Source organism: Watersipora subatra, chromosome 1 (genome assembly GCF_963576615.1).
Source record: "Watersipora subatra chromosome 1, tzWatSuba1.1, whole genome shotgun sequence".
Taxonomy (NCBI): Eukaryota; Metazoa; Bryozoa; class Gymnolaemata; order Cheilostomatida; family Watersiporidae; genus Watersipora; species Watersipora subatra.
Genome location: NC_088708.1, coordinates 45,841,826 through 45,862,459, shown reverse-complemented (window position 1 = coordinate 45,862,459; position 20,634 = coordinate 45,841,826). Strand labels below are relative to the sequence as shown.

General features: G+C 34.8%; 1 protein-coding gene across 1 annotated transcript; it reads left to right on the top strand.

The window, feature by feature from the left end:
• Positions 1-8,701: 8,701 nt before the first annotated feature.
• LOC137406186 (F-box/WD repeat-containing protein 2-like) lies at positions 8,702-20,181 on the top strand. The gene is made up of 8 exons (XM_068092723.1): positions 8,702-8,838; positions 8,975-9,210; positions 12,991-13,161; positions 13,977-14,216; positions 14,641-14,831; positions 16,503-16,638; positions 17,092-17,269; positions 19,578-20,181. Exons 1-8 carry the CDS (start codon positions 8,714-8,716, stop codon positions 19,729-19,731), a joined length of 1,431 nt encoding a protein of 476 aa, XP_067948824.1. The 5' UTR covers positions 8,702-8,713; the 3' UTR covers positions 19,732-20,181.
• The last annotated feature ends 453 nt before the right edge of the window (positions 20,182-20,634 follow it).

The window sequence follows — 20,634 nt, the reverse complement described above, 5'->3', positions numbered from 1 at the left end:
ACATTAGCTATCATAAAGTGCACCAAATTGTTTTTCGGTTCAGATCAAAGTATTTTATCTGGTAACCAACCCTTTCAGTTTGCAGCAATTTGATTTACAATTTTTAAGTGCTGTCTTTCCTTCATGTGAGTAGGTAGTTTTATTAGCTTTGTCTGTATTGCTTATTTCATTTGTTATGATTTGTCATTTCTGGCTCTGCCTTCAGATTGCTAACGAGGTTCAAGTATCTTACATGATTCTCATCTGTTACTTTTTATTATGATTGCTCCCTGTTCATCTACCACATGTCCAGCTCTTTCTTAATTGTTTCTTCAAAACCACCTGCTGCGTTAGGTCAGCCTTTGGTTGAGCCCAAATGGTTAGTATTGCTATTTGACATTTAGATATAGGTAATCCATTGTTATGTACATTCTGTACTCAGTCACAGAATGTACATAGCAATGTACACGCTTGCACACACGCGCGCGCACACACACACATATATATATATATATATACATATATATATATATGTGTGTGTGTGTATAGTATGTGTGTGTGTATATGTGTGTGTGTGTGTATAGTATATGTGTGTGTATAGTATGTGTGTGTGTATATGTGTGTGTGTGTGTATAGTATGTGTGTGTGTGTATAGTATGTGTGTATAAATATATGCATGTATATATTTTTTTCTCAAGTATTTGCGTCCACACACAGTATTGCACACACACACACACATATATATATATATATATACATGTATATATATATATATACATGTATATATATATATATGTGTGTGTGTGTATAGTATGTGTGTGTGTATATGTGTGTGTATAGTATATGTGTGTGTATAGTATGTGTGTGTGTATATGTGTGTGTGTGTGTGTGTGTATAGTATGTGTGTATAGTATGTGTGTGTGTATAAATATATGCATGTATATATTTTTTTCTCAAGTATTTGCGTCCCTTCAACTATAGCTATTATTAGAATAGCTTAGCTGGACAACGCTTACATCAATTCAGCTTACAACAATGCTTAGAATGCAACTTCATGGCTTACCGTCATTAGAAGCCTAGTGCTTGTTAACTAGCTTACTGGAATTTTCCATTGGCAATGTGCCAGGCTAATAGTGGTAGGTGAGCAAGTCAGCAAGTGGTAGGCAACTCTCATCACTTCCCATTGTTTATAGGCTGATTTTTAATACCCGGGCAATGCCGGGAGGCACAACTAGTATATATATATATAAAACATATATAAAATGTATATATAAAATATATATATTTTACTTGCTGATATATATATATACATGTATATGTGTTTCAGTTCTTAATATATTTTATATATATATCAGTTTCAGTTCTTAATATATTTTATATATATAATGCATTAAAAACTGAAAACTTTAAAAACTGTTTACTACTTAAAGTTTCATGGTTGTTACCATTCATCAGGTAAAACTAAAATGATCTGAAGCTCATGTGACTGTATGTAAAAACACATCAAGTAGCCTAGAGATCAAAGCCAGCTATATATAATATAATACTTCAATTTGTTCATGTTACAGCATTGCAAATCAAGTGCTTAGTAGAATGAATGCACTTTAACACAAGCTCGTTTCATGAGTTTAAACTTGCAAGCTCAGGTTTGTATAGAATAAAGTATTTCTCCCATACGCACAAATTACAGCGTTTACTGGTCTTATTGTAACTACTCGCTTTCTTCAATATTCTTCACTTAATGTTGTACTGGATGGACCGATCTTTAAGCTGCCATATATAACTACTTGGCTCTGTTTAGGTTCGTTTTGATGGATTGTTGAAGCTGCTATGATGGTTGTAGTATCTTGTCTTGAATGGACCCTTTGTCAGGCCAACATATGTTTGTTTGGCAGCATCAGGTTCATTTAGTCATAACTGTAGCCTGATAGATGACAAAACTGGACGTGCATGCATTTGGCAACGAGCATGTATCCTTGTCTCGACTTTGATAGCTGCGCTTTGTTGTTATTCGCAAGAATCTGTCCAATATTCTTCATGCAGCTATAGTTAGGTTTTACATTGTTTCTATTGAATATCGAATAAAACTTATGATCTTTGGTAAATTTTTCACTCAGAACGCTTAAGAAAAGCTTTCCTAGATTGGTGGCAACATTTTTAAAGAAAGGAGGGTTATACAAGATTATATTTCTCCTGAGTTTGGTTCGGGTGTTCTGTGATGTTTCGATCTCACTAAATGTCAATTTATGATAGTAACCACATCTATTAAGGGCTTCTTGGTGTTCTTTCGTATTTTGTCTAAATTTTGATTGGATGATATTGTGGAGAGGATTGCAGATTGACTAATGCTGGAAGGTTCTTGATGATGGACGGTGGGTGGTTAGATCTTGTGTGCACGTATCTAGGCGTATTTTTGGGCTTGCTGAAGGGTCTATATAATTCATTCTGTAGATCTAAAAATATATCCAAAAAGTCAGTGGTGCTTTTATTTGCATCTACAGTTATTTTCAGCCCATATTGACGGAATAATGTGCACAAATCTTTCTTGAGCTTTATATAAATGCTCTATTTTAATATTGAGCACTCTCTTCTAGTGAACTGCAACCTTTTTCTTCATCAGTATATATATATACATTGTATATAGATATATAGCTGCACTGACAAGGCTTCAATAGCCGAAACAGTCTGTAGCGTGTACTGTCTGTAGCATGAGTATATTACTATATTCACCACCTATACCACCACCTATATATATATATATAGATTTATATATATAGTTATATAGATATATATATAGGTATATATATAGATATATATGTGGCTGAGTATGTATATATATGCATGTATGTATGTATGTATGTATATATATATATATAGATTTATATATATATCATAGACAATAAACCTAGATTGGCCAATAATAGCTATTCCCATCGGTTGCCTTGTCAGACTTAAATAGCATGACGTAACGTCATTGTATTGTACTTCACGCTTGACTGCACTGTTGTTAACAATGAAGCTAATGAGGAGAATTTGACAAAATCACATTTATTTTCACATAAAAACCTTCTTGGATACATAATCCAGTAAACTAAAACTATTCTGTGATAATATCTGATAACCACCTTAGATTAAAACTATAAAAGCTATGAATTGTTGCGAACAAATCATGAGCCATCAGGGCTTTATTTTCCACCCTCTCCTATCCCCATTCTCTATTTTTCCCTTCTCCAAAGAAGAAGTGAGAAGGGGAAAAGCGAGAAGGGAGAAAGGAGGGAGGGGCAATTAGCCCACCCACTCAATGCCCTCGTTGTAAATGCCTCAATAGTATTGAGGTGGACCGTTCTTTGTAGCTTAAAGGTTGACTTGCAATAAAATTCACATTACAGTTATTTGGTATCAAAAGATTCACCATGTCTTACTCTGTTGTGTTGTAGGTGCCAAATATGTGGAAATGTGATTACAAGCTCTTAAAATCTCAAAAACGAACAGTTAATCGCAGCCACACGAGACCGCTGTAGTTTGGATTCGCTTTCCAAAACGGCTCAAATGGGACATAGTTGTTACAGGATGGTTTCTGTTTACACTTTCATGCAACCTCATTCGTCAAAATATTTTCATAAATATACTTCACACATTCAATAAAACAATGTCTATTGTTTTTACGCATCTGTTTTATCGTCATTGTAATGCTGTCACTTTTAGCACTGATATCTTATAACGTACCGTGAAAAATCGTTAAACTTTTTAACCCTAGCTCGAAGGAGTACATATCATTGTCTGATAATCATGACGAGCCTGTTGGTTATCTGTGATAATCGAAAAGTGCTGCAAAAATTATTTTCGAAGTATTGGGTCACGTGATCAGATTACGACTTGACGATTGAATAATGCCGAAACAAAACTGTAAAGTAGCGAGCATCTATATTTGATACGGGGTATTCGGTGAAACCCGAAGTGTTTGTCATAAACTAGTGCTACGATAAGTTTCATATTAAGCGTTTTATTGGCTTTTCAATTCACGTGAGAACATCACGTGACAAGACGATAACCATACTGTAATGACTACGTCAGAGAAATAAACATTCCAATCTACGACGGCTTTTCGTTTTTGAGTTTTTAAAAGCTTGTAATCACATTTCCACGTATTTGACACCTACAACACAACAGAGTAAGACATGGTGAATTTTTTGATAGCAAATAACTGTAATCTGAATTCTGTTGCAAGTCAACCTTTAAGCTACAAAGAAGGGTCCACTTCAATACTATTGAGGCATTTACAACGAGGGTATCCTGAGGAACTCAAAAGCCCGTCTAAGAACCTTCAATCCAGCAAATTTATTTTTATTTTTAGTTTCTTTCACTAATACCAGAAGTTTTAGAGAAGTTATGGATTTTTGCTTTCCACTATGCTGGGTTATCTCTTTCTATATTTGTAAAGTATTTCTTAACTAATCTCTTGTTGATTATAATAGCAGTTGAAAATAAAATCTGTAATAAAAACACTAGCCAAATCATGCCATTAATCTATCACCCATTGAATAGCATTGATCCACCAATGTCTAGCCATAAATTGTAGATTGCATCTATAAACCAAGCCACAAAACATAATGATTGGTGTGATAATGGTTTCTTTTATCTCAGTTTATTGATGTCACAACATTAGGCTGTAATGGAACTATCTTTTAACCTTAAATGAATAAAAAATCGCGCATGCTGACCCGGTCCGACCCGATCTTGGCCCTCATTGCTGACCCTGAGTCTGGTCCGACCCTGCATTCCTTGGTCTCGTTCCAGCTCTAGCTAAGAAAGCCATTGATTCCATTTCCCTGATCAGATCAAAACTTCACAGGCTCATTATATTTAGTCATGTTTAGTTCAACATGATATTAGTCTATTTACCTAGCCAGGGTCTGGCTTTTTGAGTGGGTGGGCTATTTGCCCCCTCCCTCTCCTTTCTCCCTTCTCTCTTTTCCCCTTCTCACTTCTTCTTTGGAGAAGGGGAAAAGAGAGAATGGGGATAGGAGAAGGTGGCAAATAAAGCCCTGATGGCTCATGATTTGTTCGCAACAATTCATAGCTTTAATAGTTTTAATCTAAGGTGGTTAGCAGATATTATCACAGAATTGCTTTAGTTTACTGGATTATGTATCCAAGAAGGTTTTTATGTGAAAATAAATGTGATTTTGTCAAATTCTCCTCATTAGCTTCATTGTTAACAGCAGTGCAGTCAAGCATGAGGTACAATACAATGACGTTACGTCATGCTATTTAAGTCTGACAGGCTTTTTCCCTATTGGCCAATCTAGGTTTATATATCTATGATATATATATAAATATTGTTTCTATTAAATCGCTCTAAAGAAGAGTGGGTATAATTACAACTTAGCATACAATCCCATTAATAGCACCAACATGACCAAAAGAGCCAAACTTAGAAATTTCACTTGGTATAACCCACATTTTGACCTTAATATGCCCGCCAATATCAGGCATGAGTTTTTAAAGCTAGTGCAACAGTGTCCCACTAAAATCCTTGTGGGAAAATCTTCAACAAAAACACTGTTAAACTTACCTACAGTTATAAATATAGAATCTGTAATAAATGGGCAAAATAAAATAATCTTGAGAGCTAATGAGCCAGAGCGGTTGCAACTGCCGTGTAAAAACGACTGTCCGTTAGTTGGAAAATGTTTACAAGAATCGTTATATACTCGTAACATCTAAAGGTAAAACGGAAATGTATGTAGGTTTGCCTGAAGTGGATTTTAAAACCAGATATAAAATCATAAAACATTTTTCAATAATGTAAACAAAGTAAACGGCACTGAGCTGAGCAAATATATCTGGTCCCTTAAATATAACAATAAAACATTTAACATCAAATGGAAAACATTAAACAAAGTCAGGGCTTACTCTAATATTAGTAAGAAATGCCAACTTTGTACTGGTGAAAAGTATTAAATTTTATAAGTCGGAGTTGTTTACTCCTCAATTGTCGTAACGAGATCGTAACTACCTGTAGACACTACAGTAAATACTTGCTCAGAAAAACAACTTGACAGCAAATTGTCTCTATTTTTACTGTCCCGCATTAGCTAAGGATATCTAGCATCGCAGAATTTCTTGTGTTGATGGACTAAATTTTAACAGCTGTTTCATTCATACCACAGGAAACAAATTGTAGTAAAGTATTTAGTGGTCATTTTTGACATCTCTTATTTCACCTATTATTTGAGACTACAACTTTGCCTCTATTAATGAAATATATATGCCAATAATTTCATTTGGCAATAATTTTATATTGCCAAATGAAATTTTATATATATTATCCCACGACCAAACAGAGCGAAGCGATTGGTTGGGAGATTTATGATAAATGCACATGTGCACACAACTTCCAAAAATTATTCATCAACAATGAGACGAAACCTTGAATCAAAATTTCATCAACAAATTTAACCATTGTTTTGTAAAGTCATTAAAGTATAATAACGATAAAAAACACATACAAACCTATTTAAATATGTTACCAAGTCTTTGTAAACCGTCGTTATTATTTTAAAACTTACCCATCTAATCGGATTATACACAAATAGACAGATTTATTTGGATGAAAATCGTTAATAAAACTTGTCAAGCCTCACTTTTATAAAAATTAAGACCGAAAATTGAAACGCCGAGTGACAAAGAATAGAACGATTAAATTGTACGCATTTCACGAAAAAATAACGTGCACTTTCCACCAGTCTATAGCATTGTCAAAGGTTTCGGTGATTAACATAGGAGTACTGAAATCGTTTCATTTTTGCCGATTTCAAATTAACTGACATTTCAGACACATTTGAGTACTTTAGTATTCTAACTGATGTCCAACGCAGTGTAAGTAAAGGATAAGATGATGATATCTTTTTTAACGATTTTTAGGAGATTACGATATTTAATTATAAGTTTGGATATTCTTCTTGATACTTCTTGATATTGTTAGCTATGACGTTTTGAAATGTAAACAAAATTGCGCATTGGTTTTCTATTATTACTGTATTACTATTACTAAGTTTGGATATTCTTTTTGATACTTCTTGATATTGTTAGCTATGACGTTTTTAAATGTAAACAAAATTGTTCATTGGTTTTCTATTATTGCTGTATTACTATATTAATAATATTGGTTATTCTAATAATATCAGTGCATTTTACTTCTAATATTGTATTTCTCCTATTGCAGGAGAGAGATATAAACATATAATGTTTTCCTTTCATTATTGCTGTTTGTCATGACCAAACACTTTTTTAAATAGATTTTCTAAAAATCTATATAATAATTATCACTTTTTGATATTGTTAGCTATGACATTTTGAAATGTAAACAAAATTGTGCATTGGTTTCATATTATTACTATATTAATAATCTTGGTTATTCTAATAATATCAGTGCATTCTACTTCTAATATTGGCCAATATTGCATTTCTCCTATTGCGGGGGGAGAGATATAAACATATAATATTTTCTTTCATTATTGCTGTTTGTTGTACATAACAACACCCACACCCAGTACATTACAGCTACCATTGCAGTTATCCTATTGCACTGCAGTGTCATTTGCCTGCTAATATTGCATTTCTCAACCATCAGTACCCTTTTATTTTTTCCAATATCACTTTGGTCGTGGGCTGTATGACAGTGGAATTTCTAGTATATATATATATATATGTAATTATTGCCAAATGAAGTTATTGTCAGTAATTTTGTTTTAAACAAGTGTTCTACAAATGGAAGAACCATAAAAAAGGACAAAATCTAATTCAAATCTCAAAAATTGTTTGACATTCAGCGCTTAAACTTCCTTTTTTGCCAAAAGAATGGGTATTAAATAGGATATTGTTAAAGCAGCTAGCGATGATATTTTTTAAATATTTGTTAGATATTCTAGCAATTTGGTCGTATTAAGTGAGGCGAAATGGGTTGACTGTCATGTAAAAAATGAGGACACAAACGATGAGTGATCTTGAAACCTTTATTAAAACAGTACAAGTATATTTATTCTTACAGACAATTTCCTATTCTGACACAAAAAATAATTTTACATTTTACATTCTGATCTGCAGACTATTCAATTCATTGGTTTCAGTTTTATTAACTTCACACTCTTTTGCCGAGAATCAACGCAAGTTTTCGATAAAAAATATATCTAGTATCTATGAGCCATCGTTGAACTAACTAGATCTGTGCTGCTAGCTTGTATATGTTGGCTGACAACATTCTGTCCAAATAAACCATGTAATTTGAAGTGATCCAAGGCATGTCTGGTGCTAGTAGATATTGGAGTGAAGTTCACTGGTACTTTTGAGATAAACCTTAATGATGAGGTGATGGCTGTTGGGAGTTTGAAATCTACCATAATACACCACCACATACAAATAATAAGTCTTGAATGTTATTATCTTTTACGAAGAATGAGAGCCAATTATGAAAACGGTGTTTAAAATCTTCCTAATTAAAATATAATTTTCTAAAAATGTGGATTGTTTGACGTGACATTAATGACTGTTTTACTGATGCCAATAACGTTTTGGCTGTAACTTTTTGGACAGCAAAGTTAGGTTTCTAATAACATCAAATTTCATATGGCTGACTGACTATTGTAGAAATATTCCTGTTACACTTTTTAGTAAATCTTTTTTGGTATAGGTGTTTTGAACACTCAGTAGTTTTCTTGCTTTTGTAGAGTGAATGACTTCAATAACGAACTGCAGTGTTACGTTGGATGATCTTTCTCTTTCTTCAGGAGACTTTGAGACATGGTTGAATGATGTTGGGCAAAGGTTTGACTTGCAAAATGAAGCTATGAAAAACAGGTGCTATTAAAGTCATACTTGTGCATTGAACACTACAGCATGTTTGTCTTGATGCTCTGCTCGCTACATTTTTACCTGCACCTTCGCAAAACAATCCTTGAGATCAATATTCTCAAATATTTTCTGATTGCTTTAGGATCCTTGACTACCTGATTAGCAAGAGTGGTCCGAGTCAGCTCTATCACCTCTCCCAAAGATTAGGCTTTTTGTTGAAGAGGGATTTTTTAAAGCATCTTCCTACCGAGTTGAGCTTTTACATCTTTCGATTTTTGGATCCAAAATCACTTCTGGTATGTTGCCAAGTGAGTGTCACATGGAATAAGCTGGTGAATAGCTGTGAAGAGTTCTGGAGGCAGGCATGTGTTGATGTTGGTACGTAAATATTTCAATTTTAGCGCGCTTGGCTAAAGGTGCATTTGTATCCCGATGAAATTGTTGTCATAATAAACAAGAATAATTGTTGCTCTTTTTTAAATTCATAAACTGATTGTGATATTACATCTTCATTACACTTTTGAACATCATAATGAATTTGGAGCAAAATGTCAGATTAAAGGAAGATATATCGCAAGCAAATAGCCGCAACCTACAATTAAAACCTCTAGATCGTATCAAGACGTCTGTGTTACAAAGATATATCCTAAACTTGTTAGATGCTGAATTTAAAAAAATGGAGGATTTTTTGCCGAATGCGCATACTAAAGTGAAAATGCAAAATTTTTCTTCTGTTATTGAAAAAAATGTTTTGTGATATATAGAAGAAATGGGTTGAATTGTGTAAGTTACTGATGATAAATTAAGATTAACCTCATTAGAAAACATGAGGTTAACCTCACTAGAGAACATGTTTGAGTATGGGCCAACTGATGACAAGAGCAGGAGAGCAGGAGTTTTTAAGAGTGATCCTACAATGTTCAGGGGAAGCAAATTCACTTCGATGCCCACATCAAATCACAATGTTTAATAGAACTACAGCCACTAAAACACTTTCGTGGAAAGTGCTTTAGTTTATTTCGTTTATTTCCGGAAGCAAGAAATTAGGCTGAACTTTTTCAATCCCAAAGCAAAATTTCATCGTTACGAGAAACTAGAGTGTATATGAAACTATGAATATCTAACGAGATTTCAGAATAAAAGTTTATGCAAGATTGGGAATAGGTTAGGAATGGAATCGTGATAATATCAGAAGAGAGCTTGAAAAATAACAAACTCCAAGTGTTTAGCAAGTATTTTGTGTAAAACATGGCAAAGATTTCTACGGAAGACACATTGGAATCCTTCACAGAGTTGGAGAATCTTCCATACATATGGAATTATGAATGACCAGATTATTACGAAGACAGGCAAAAGAGCTTAGAGAATGTTTAACGTTACACGTAAGTGATCAATAATAATACCAACTTATAGCTGAATGAAAATCATAATAAATTGTTAAGCGATTAGTTTTAAATTATCTAAATCTCTTTACAAAGTACAATGCAGACCATGTCATTCTAAGGATCATTCGTATTCGTGTAGACTAAAATATTAGGTTGTAGTATACTCGTAGTTGCTGAAAAACATTCTTATACATCGGTACAATATTGGTCGGTGGAGCCATGTTTGTGGATATTATGTTTTACTTATGGCGACTGTCATGTGTCGTCCTCACATTGTGAGACGTAGGTAACTGCCATTTAGCAATGAAGTTGAATGAATATTTTCTTATCATCTGTATTTTTACAATTCATGCTGGCTAGAACGAGTTTTAAAATCTTCCAAAATCACTTCAAGACATTATGGAAAAAATATGTGGAAACAAATTTATGTTACATATAGATGAAGTTTCACCACTTGCCATATGGTCATCTTTGGACACAGTAAGGATAGGTGCAGCTCATTATAAACGTACAATCTTTGACTAAGATACAAAAACTCTGCCAGTCTGATCAGTTGTAGAATGATGACAGCCATAAATGTAAAGAGCATGCAAACATTAGCTCATGGTTAATGATACTGATATGAGATTTCAATAGTGTTTACTACACTTTTAATATTTCCATTTTTGATGTTTGGAATGCAACATTCTGTGATGCATGTTTTTTTGTTGTAGCAAAACAGTGTCAATCCACCAGCCTTACCATCTGTTGCATCTATCCCAACATCTATATTCCCATTCTTGGAAACACATTACCAAGAATGTCAATGACCTTAACAGACTTCTCGAATGAAAAGGATGAGTCAACTAGGTGCGGCTGAGCTTCACCCTGATGCTGATCTGTATTCATGTCATAGTCACCAGAGACTGACAGGAAACAAAGAATATGATGGACACATTGATGCTCTAAAGAAAGACGTCGAGTGCACTTGAGTACATAGCTGATGGATGGCACAGCTACCCACAAAACATGATCACATCAGCCTATTTTTACCAGTTTGTCAGCTCAATTTAAGCTGTATACTAAAGACAAACGGTTCTCTGCTGCAATTACGGTAGACGGTTTTTCATGGTATAGTGGAGAATACGTCCAATCAGCAATCAACAAATAAATGTCATTGTTTACCCATAATGTAATTCTCTGTCTTTTCATGGCTGTAAATAGTTCTACTCTGTCAGCATTCAGATAACACTTCTTAGAAATAGTTGGTAGATCACAATATCAAACATGAAGTGTATTATTAATATCATGTCATATGAATATTGCGCATGACATTGGATTGCGCTAATTTATCTCTAACAGTCATGGCTGTTTTTGTACTTTTCTACCCTTGTCACTAACATCTCCAAACCCATCAGTGACAGGTTCTAGCATTGCACTTGCAGGTGGTTCATTATTTTCTCAATGTAATAGGCATTTAGTTAGTGTTACAGTTCTGACTTTGACAACCTGGAAATCAACACATCAGGGTAGTACCCTCGAAGAAATCCTCCAAAAATCTCAGATGGGTTTTCTATAAGCCTCTGGCATATTTATAATCTGCTATCTGAACCTAGTAATCGCACGAGGCTGTAAAATAGCATAAGTCTGTTAATGTGAACAATAAAAACTAGACAAGAGCATATTTTACCTTAAGAATTGCTTCCTGATGTTATCCACTACACAAAACTATTGCTGCTCATCATCAACATGACATACCCATCGGGCATATGGCAACATATGGCCTCATCTCCAACTAGTACGTGAAAAAGGGTTCGCTACCTAGATCTGGTATAGCCGGTGGTGGAAAGCTTCCATTGTCATCTTCAATTATTTTTATGCTCTGAAATGCCATCACGCAAACTCTTTTTTGCTCTACTTCCAACATATGTAAGCCAGTACAGAAGATATACCAATGGTTTCCCAGTCACTTTTTCATGTGAGGTTTCAACTCTTTTTTGCTCTACTTCCAACATATGTAAGCCAGTACAAAAGATATACCAATGATTTCCCAGTCACTTTTTCATAATGACTTCTCAAAGATGAAGGTAGCTAACTAGCGTGCTATAAGTATGCACTATTCAGAAATTGCTGCTCGCATATACTTTATTGTATAAATACTAAGCGAAATTGTCAGTGATTGCACTTCTAATTGACAAAAACGTCACTTGTAGTTACTGTCACAATCATCGAAATGATTGATTTAAAATTGTTGTATGAGAATCCTTCATTTCATGGTTTGTTCATTGCGATATGTGTCTCCTCAATACATTGTGCGACAAAAAAGGAAACAATTGTTGATTTTGTTGGTAACTGCACATTTTGCTCATTTTTGCAGGCGCTCTACCAAAAGTATGAGATAAATGCATGTTTGTAAATCTACTACTTCATGCAGTGCAGGGAAATTTACCTTGAAATGCATACCAATGCAATTGGAAAAATTCTACTAGACAACCCATCAGCCATTTTTCTTCACTCATTTGCTACTTTGAGAGTTGTTAAGAATCAACTTCTTACTTTACTTCGAATTTCAGGCACCTTTGTGATGTTATGCTTGCTCTTATCCCTGCCATGTGTTTAGAGCTCTTGAAGTTCAAATGCTCGTTTCCACTTATGATTACAGTCAAGCCAAAAAGAATATCGCCTTCACTACATTGGTGCGGGCAAAAAGATTTTTCGAAAGCATTTCTTTGAGGTGTTTGTTGTTAAGAAATGAAAGGTTTACATGTAAACATGGCTGCATTTTTGGTGACAGGTGCTAAATGTAGAGAGCTGGGTAATGCCAAGGAGTATAAAACTTACTTCTTGAATGTTTATGCGAGACAACTGAGCCTACGTAAGAGCAAGGCCTTACATTCGCAGCTCCTATATGGACATACTGACAGAGTTATGGCTCTTTACTACTACAATAACATCCTTGCCACTGGTACGTTTAACTTACATAGTCCTCTCTCCTGTCCTCACCCTTTTTATCTAAAAGGCCAGAATATGAGATTTGAGAACAGTCAAAGTCGAGTCAAGCCTTTACTTACAAATTTTAAAGTATTGTATGTCAAAATCATCATATATAGGTACAAATATTTTTATTAGAACAAACTGACTGGAAGTCATTTTATTGGTTTCACAGCCCAACAAATTTAATGTTAAGTACTCCAAGTAATTACACATAACATTAAGATAAATGCTTTATATAAAACTATATAAAAACCTAATTATTTGTAAAAAAAAAAAGCTACTTAAATGCGTAAAAAAGTAAGTCACAAAAATAGAAGTGTACGATGGGTGATGCGCATTCTCAGAGGTATAGGCGGTTGTAGAGATAAGCGGACATTATTCATTCTAACATGAACTAGACAATAGCTAAACTAACATATTTTGAAGATGTTTTTCTTATTTATAATTTCGTTTACGTTTTCTAATTTCCACTAACCTCTGCACTTTCATTTACAAAGCTGCTATGTTTCAAAAAATGTTTAATGTCATGTTTTAGAAATTATTTCTCTTGTAGAGTCCTACGCGAGCTCAAATTTGTAGGTTGAAGTGATTGTAACTAGAGGTTTGACAGGATTTCGTTCTGAACATGTTATAATGATTTATTCTGTTTTTTGCATGATGTGGAGATTCCTTCCTTTTCTTACCTAATGTGCTGTTCAGTTCGATATTATGTATTTATTTTCTATATCATTATTCTTTAGTATAACATTTTTTGTACTGATTCCTAAGTACATGTTATTCGAGCAGGTTCAGATGACCGCACCATCCGTCTCTGGGACTGCACCACAGGACGATGCCTTAAAGTTTACCAGAGCCATACTGTAGCTGATCTTAAGTTTGATGATCAGTACATTGTAACTGCATCATTTGACAACACTGCTGCATGCTGGGATATGGTGACCGGGGAGAGACTTCGTCAGTACAGAGCTCATGTTGGGGCTGTCTTCTCTGTTGATTATGACAGGTCTGCTGATGTCCTTGTGACAGGTATATACATGTAGCTCCAAATATTATTGCTGATGTTCTTGTGACAGGTATAGACATGTAGCTTCAACTATTGTTAGCTTTCCTTGAATTGTTGTTTGCTACAGAATGATAAATCGGTTGCTTACTAATAGGTTTCTATTATGTCTTTATGCATAGCAGTTGGTCATTGGGTTGTTTGAAATATAAAAGTCTGAGCAAATTATTTATGCATAACAAAAACAAAACAGTTTTGGTCAGAATACCGTGTAAACAAAAATAATTAAGGTCAAGGAAGGGTGAATATCACTAACAGTTTTGACTATCTTGCTGGCAGTCTAAAAGAAATGCACTCCTTTCAGGCTTCCTACTGCATTACACATACCAAATTGATACACTGAAATGTACCTATGATAGTTTTATGATCATTATATATAGATGTGTACAGGTGGGGCTGACTACACTGTAAAGATTTGGATGTTCTCCAAAGGTCTGGTGTTACAGTCTCTCAGTACACATTCTAGAAGCTGGGTCAGCAAGGTGCTTCTCCAAAGACCTTGTATCACCAGCAGTCAGTTTGCTGTCATATGCATGGATCAAACACGAGTCTATTTATGGAATATAAAGAATCGTCAGGAAGTAAGACTTCATAGGATTCATGTACATGTATTTTGTTGTTTTTTCAAAAATGTATAGGGATATGTTCATTAAGTTTTGGTTTAAAATTGTTTTCTCACACGTTACCAAACTGTTTTAGTTGTAAAGTTATAGTTAAATACCTGAGTACATCCTTGGCTCTCCCTGGTGCTGGCCTGTATTCTCTGGTTGCATGTTGGGGCGGCAAATGTTAGGTGACTAGTTTGACTAGATAAACACCTTGGAGGTTGGGGGCGGTGTAAGCCCTCGTTCGGGGCAGCGCCCTGAAGCTCTGGACCTTTTAAGCATCAAAAACCTTCAAAGCATGCATAGATGCAATAATTGTAAGCATGAAAATCTGCATAAATATATTGTTTATGGTTCATGGTAGGCAAAACTTTTTTATTCAACGAACGATAATAAAATTACGATATAAAACGCATGGCACTACAGATTTCTTTAAGGGGAATTGACAGAACAAGAGCTATTACTTTTTTATTGCAATAGCTCTTGTTCTGTCAATGTGTCTATAACAGAAATCTTTCACCACTGATTCTGTCTCTATTTCAGCATCTTTATATATGTGTAATATTAGAAGATTAATTAAACGAGCCTGTCCCATAGCGCTTCTCCTCGATGTTTTGATTCGGTTATGTTATGATAAGGAAAATGCAAGTTTGGGGGTTTTTTCATACCCCTAATATAAGCAATAAAGTTCAGTTTCCAAGTTTTAATAAAGTCTCACCAGATCACTCATTTGGCGAGATCACCACAAAAACAATGTAGAACGCTAGTTGCTAGTAAATTAGTTGTTGGAAATTCCAAGTGAATGAGCTTAGACTGCAATTCTTAGTGCTTAGCCGCCGAAAATCACTAAAACTAAAAAGTTGGGGCGGCTCAGCGGGCGCCCCAGGGAATACGGGATAACACGGGAATAATACAGGAATAACAGATCCACCCAAAACTTGGCCACAATAAATTTAGGATATTGGATAAATATTTTGGCAAAAAATGAACCATTTAATTTTCTTTTCATTCAGAACTCATAGCGCAATACCGCGGTTTCCAAACTTTTTTTATTTTCAGTTTAGGATAGATGAAAAACAAAATTGTAAACAGTGACCTAAACGCATTTTTGTCAGTGAAATTCTTCAACATTGGGCCTCAGATATTTCTGATAACTATATTTTTATATTAGATAATGGGGATTTGCGTTTTGGGCAAACTGGAAAAAAAACGATAGCATTGTTCTTTTGCAGCCAGATTCACATAACTGAAAAAATATTAAACGGGTTTTTGTTTGTCCAATGCATTGATTATTGCGCAGAGTTTTCTGCTGATTCCAAAAGAACTTTAGATTAAAGCTATACAACACAAGCCATAGCATTTACAGCAAAAATGCCGATCAAAAGTTCTGTCAGAATGAGCAAAGAAAAGTTTTGGAGTGAAAGAGTTAAAGGAAACACTTCACAAACAACATATCAATAACAACAAATCTTAGTCTTCATTTTTGAACTTCTAAAAATGTATGTTGCAAGTTAACATTCCAAAGTCAGTTGGTAAGTGATGCGGATGGTCACACAGAGGGTGGTTGCTGTTTGGGAGTCGTTTGACTACAGTTAATAACAACAGATATGACAGTACAGGTGAATAATAAGCTTCAACAACTTATAGGTAAGTGATGCAAGACAATGGGCATCAGTACATGGAAGCTTCTTACCGTCCTTGCTCTCTCAAGATACAGCCCTATACAGTTGTACCACTGAGACTCATCATGAAGGCTTCTTTATGCAGAAGAACTTCCTTAAAGGTGGATTAAGATTTACGAGTTAACATATTTTCTGAGGCTGGTTTGAATTGGTTTAGTTTAATTGCAGTCTGTTTATAGTAAAAAATAAGTTGAAAAATTTCGATGTTTGTTTCATATGTCAAAACAGTCGTACATGTATGTTGAAGCAATTGCTCTTATAAGATCACATTGTATTTTTTATAATTCGCTTCACATCTCTAAAACATACGACTAAATAATGGAGGTAATGCAAACAAAACTGCGCAATTTATAACTTTGTACATATGTACCGATTTGAAAACTGCAATGTTTTAAGTGTCTTTGGATGTGGTACGTTGCTTCATATGTCAAAATAAATCTGGTCAAAGTTTATGTTGTGTGTGGACAAATTTGTACATGTATGTAGGGGTTTGATTAAATTGTCTTGTTGATTTCCATCTCTGCACAATTTGCATTAAAATCCTGTTTTTTCAGCTCATCAACAGCCTGAAGTTATTCCTCTCGATTTCTGCGGCGAAAAGATTAAGGCAATGTTGGGAATAGGAGAAAGATTCAGCATGTTTTTTACAGAGCTGCCTATTGGGGAAAATGTCCTTCGTATTATACGACACAATGCCAAGAAGTTGGCGACAATAGAGCTACCAGAGTGCAGGTAATTCATACATATCTCTCTGCTGCCCACTGCCAGCTTTTGTTTTTATTACGAATGTGCAATTCAAATTGATCTTTGTCTGATTTTGCTTCTTGTGTACTCACGTGGTTCGTGTGTGAAGTAAACTGGACTTTTATACATTATTGCATTATTTTCGCCTTTTCAGCTGCTCAACCTTGCTTTTTGTTTTAAAATAGATATGTCAGACACCAACACAAATTCGATTTTTTCAAAATGAAAAGGGAAATGGTTGATTAAAACGAAAATACATCCTGAAGTCCCCTGCCAGCATGAGGCTAAATTAAGTTGCCTCGCAGATCTGAAACACAAATTTGAGTTTTGGAATGAAAATTACTAATGAATAATACAGGATTCTTTGAGTCTGTCAATGTCCACCAGCCAATCAAAGATGTTCCCTCTTTCTCAATGACAAGTCGAAGACGTGTACTAGTTTTCTATGATATCCTTTTGATAAATGTTTTCAAACTAATATTACTTTAACAGTGAAAGTATCGAAAAAGCATAGACTTCTGAAAAAAGATTTGGCTGAGTGCAAAAAAAGAGTCGTTTCTTAAAAAGTGGCCATCATTAAATACGAAAGTATCTAACAATGAGTCTGTCAACAGCATCCAACACAAGAAGGAATGTCAAGCAGCGTCAGTTGTAAGGCTGCTTTAAAGACTAATGATAAATGGCAACATGGCTGGAAAGCTCGCAGGAGACCACTTTTCTGGTTCACAAAAAGAGATGAGATCATGCTGAGATAGATCACAAAAGTTGTACAGTATACGAGTAGTGGATAGTCATATTCAGTATCCGATTTACATTTATTGTCTACAACCGAAGGACAAAAACACACTAAATGGCATACCTTGAAGCTGCTAGCCTTTTATTAAAAATCTAACAATTTAAACAAAGTATTAGACAAATGTAATCATCTTGAACATCCCTTTCTATGTTCATGATCTATTTATTAAAAATTTGCTAATAGATTCTGAGTTGAGAAGGTGCCGAATTAAGATCGTCAGGTGTGATAACTATATGTACATGTACAATTAATCTGGAACAAAGTAGATGATCAATTGGCAAAGCTGTATGAACGTTGGTTTATTATGCCAAAAGTTTTGAATTCAAATATCACCTGATGCAATTTTTTCTCCTTCTTCCAACCATGGCTTCGGATGGACACGGCTCTTATTCTAGTAAAGATTGCTAAACGCTAAATGAAAATGAACACAGTATTGAGCTCATAGTTGTAGAAAACCAATATTAGTGTAAATATATTTCATACCTCATTGCGTTCAGATAGTTCAATTCTGCTTGGTGCCATTTACATGGGCAAGCGTGGCATAGTTTCTATGTATGCCAGTTCTTGTGCTACTGAGTACTTATATAGTCCAGTACTGGTGCTACTTAAAGGGTGACTTGCAACAAAATTCACATTACAGTTATTTGGTATCAAAAGATGCACCATGTTTTACTCTGCTGTGTTGTAGGTGCAAAATATGTGGAAATGTGATTACAAGCTCTTAAAAGCTCAAAAACAAACAGTTAATTGCCGCCATCACGAGACCGTCGTAGATTGAAATAGTAGTGGCCAGTAGTACATTCACATGAGATATATCAGTTGGTAGTACACTCACACTAGATATATCAGTTGGTAGTACACTCGCACTAGATATATCAGTTGGTGGTACACTCACACTAGATATATCAGTTGGTAGTACACTCACAATAGATATATCATTTGATAGTACACTCACACTAGATATATCAGTTGGTAGTACACTCACACTAGATATATCAGTTGGTAGAACACTCACACTAGATATATCAGTTGGTAGTACACTCACACTAGATATATCAGTTGGTGGTACACTCACACTAGATATATCAGTTGGTAGTACACTCACATTAGATATTTCAGTTGGTAGTACACTCACACTAGATATATCAGTTGGTGGTACACTCACACTAGATATATCAGTTGGTAGTACACTCACACTAGTATTATCAGTTGGTAGTACACTTACACTAGATATATTAGTTGGTAGTACACTCACACTAGATATATCGGTTGGTAGTACACTTACACTAGATATATCAGTTGGTAGTACACTTACACTAGATATATCAGTTGGTAGTACACTCACACTAGATATATCAGTTGGTAGTACACTCACACTAGATATATCAGTTGGTAGTTCATTCACACTAGATATATCAGTTGGTGGTACACTCACATTAGATATATCAGTTGGTGGTACACTCACACTAGATTTATCAGATCCATTCTTCCCTTTTGCAGGTCAACTCAAAGATGCTCCTCACTGACAATAGGAGAATCTTCATGGCTCAACGGTTTTGATGGCACAGAAAGTAATAGATTATTTTTCGCTGCCAGTTTAAAGGATCACAGCATTTATCTTCTTAAATGGAAAGATTCTTCTGCAATATCATAAGAGCTGCCTGCATCTGGCAGCAAGTTGTTAATAGGGAAGATGGCCATAAAGAGCCAGGTTGTTTTTAAGGATCACCCGGTTGGCTTCCATCTCTCACGTGGCAGCGATATGATTGCATATAGGTTGTTCATGCTCACGGCCAAACCATTTCTAATTTGTGTCTGGCTTAGATGTTAGATGTTGGCGCTTTGATCATGTTTTAATTGTATCATTTCTATCGCTCTAATGCAACACAATACAAATAAAAACATTAAAATGCTTTAGAATTTTTAGTCCACACTGTAACAAATTGTTCAGCTACAAATGTAAATCTGGTAAGTTCTCCAATCGTCTTCAAAAAACAGAGCTCTGATCAAGACATTCACTATGGCTCCAGTAGATGAAATTGTTGCATCATGAAAGGGCAGAACAGTTCGCTTATTTCTGTAAAAGACATTCAATGGATTAAATCTGTACAATATTTTGAGACAAAATAAAATTTAAAGATTGCAAAGTATGTACATAATTTACATAATATAATTCGTAAGCAAAATACTACTTCAAATAAATATGCTGGACACATTCTGTTGTTGCGAGCGTATTATTTTAAAGCCAATTAGCTGGTCTATTCAGGACTTGAAGATAATAAGCTTGTAGGCCTATGTCTATTTGTAGCTAATTATAATTAGTAGCTAATTAATGTTTCTCCTGTCAGTCACGTGTGCTGAAGATTTGTATCTTAATCCACTTTATAACGTTCATAGGTACATGTAGTTGGGTTATAATTGGAAGTGTTCATAAACAAAGCTGTACAGTTTACGGCGTTTTATGTTTCATGTCTCACAAATGTGTTGATAGTTATGGTAGTGTTTTGGTGTCGTCTATATACTTGTCTTGTTTCTTCTTTGTATGTGACAGTTTAAT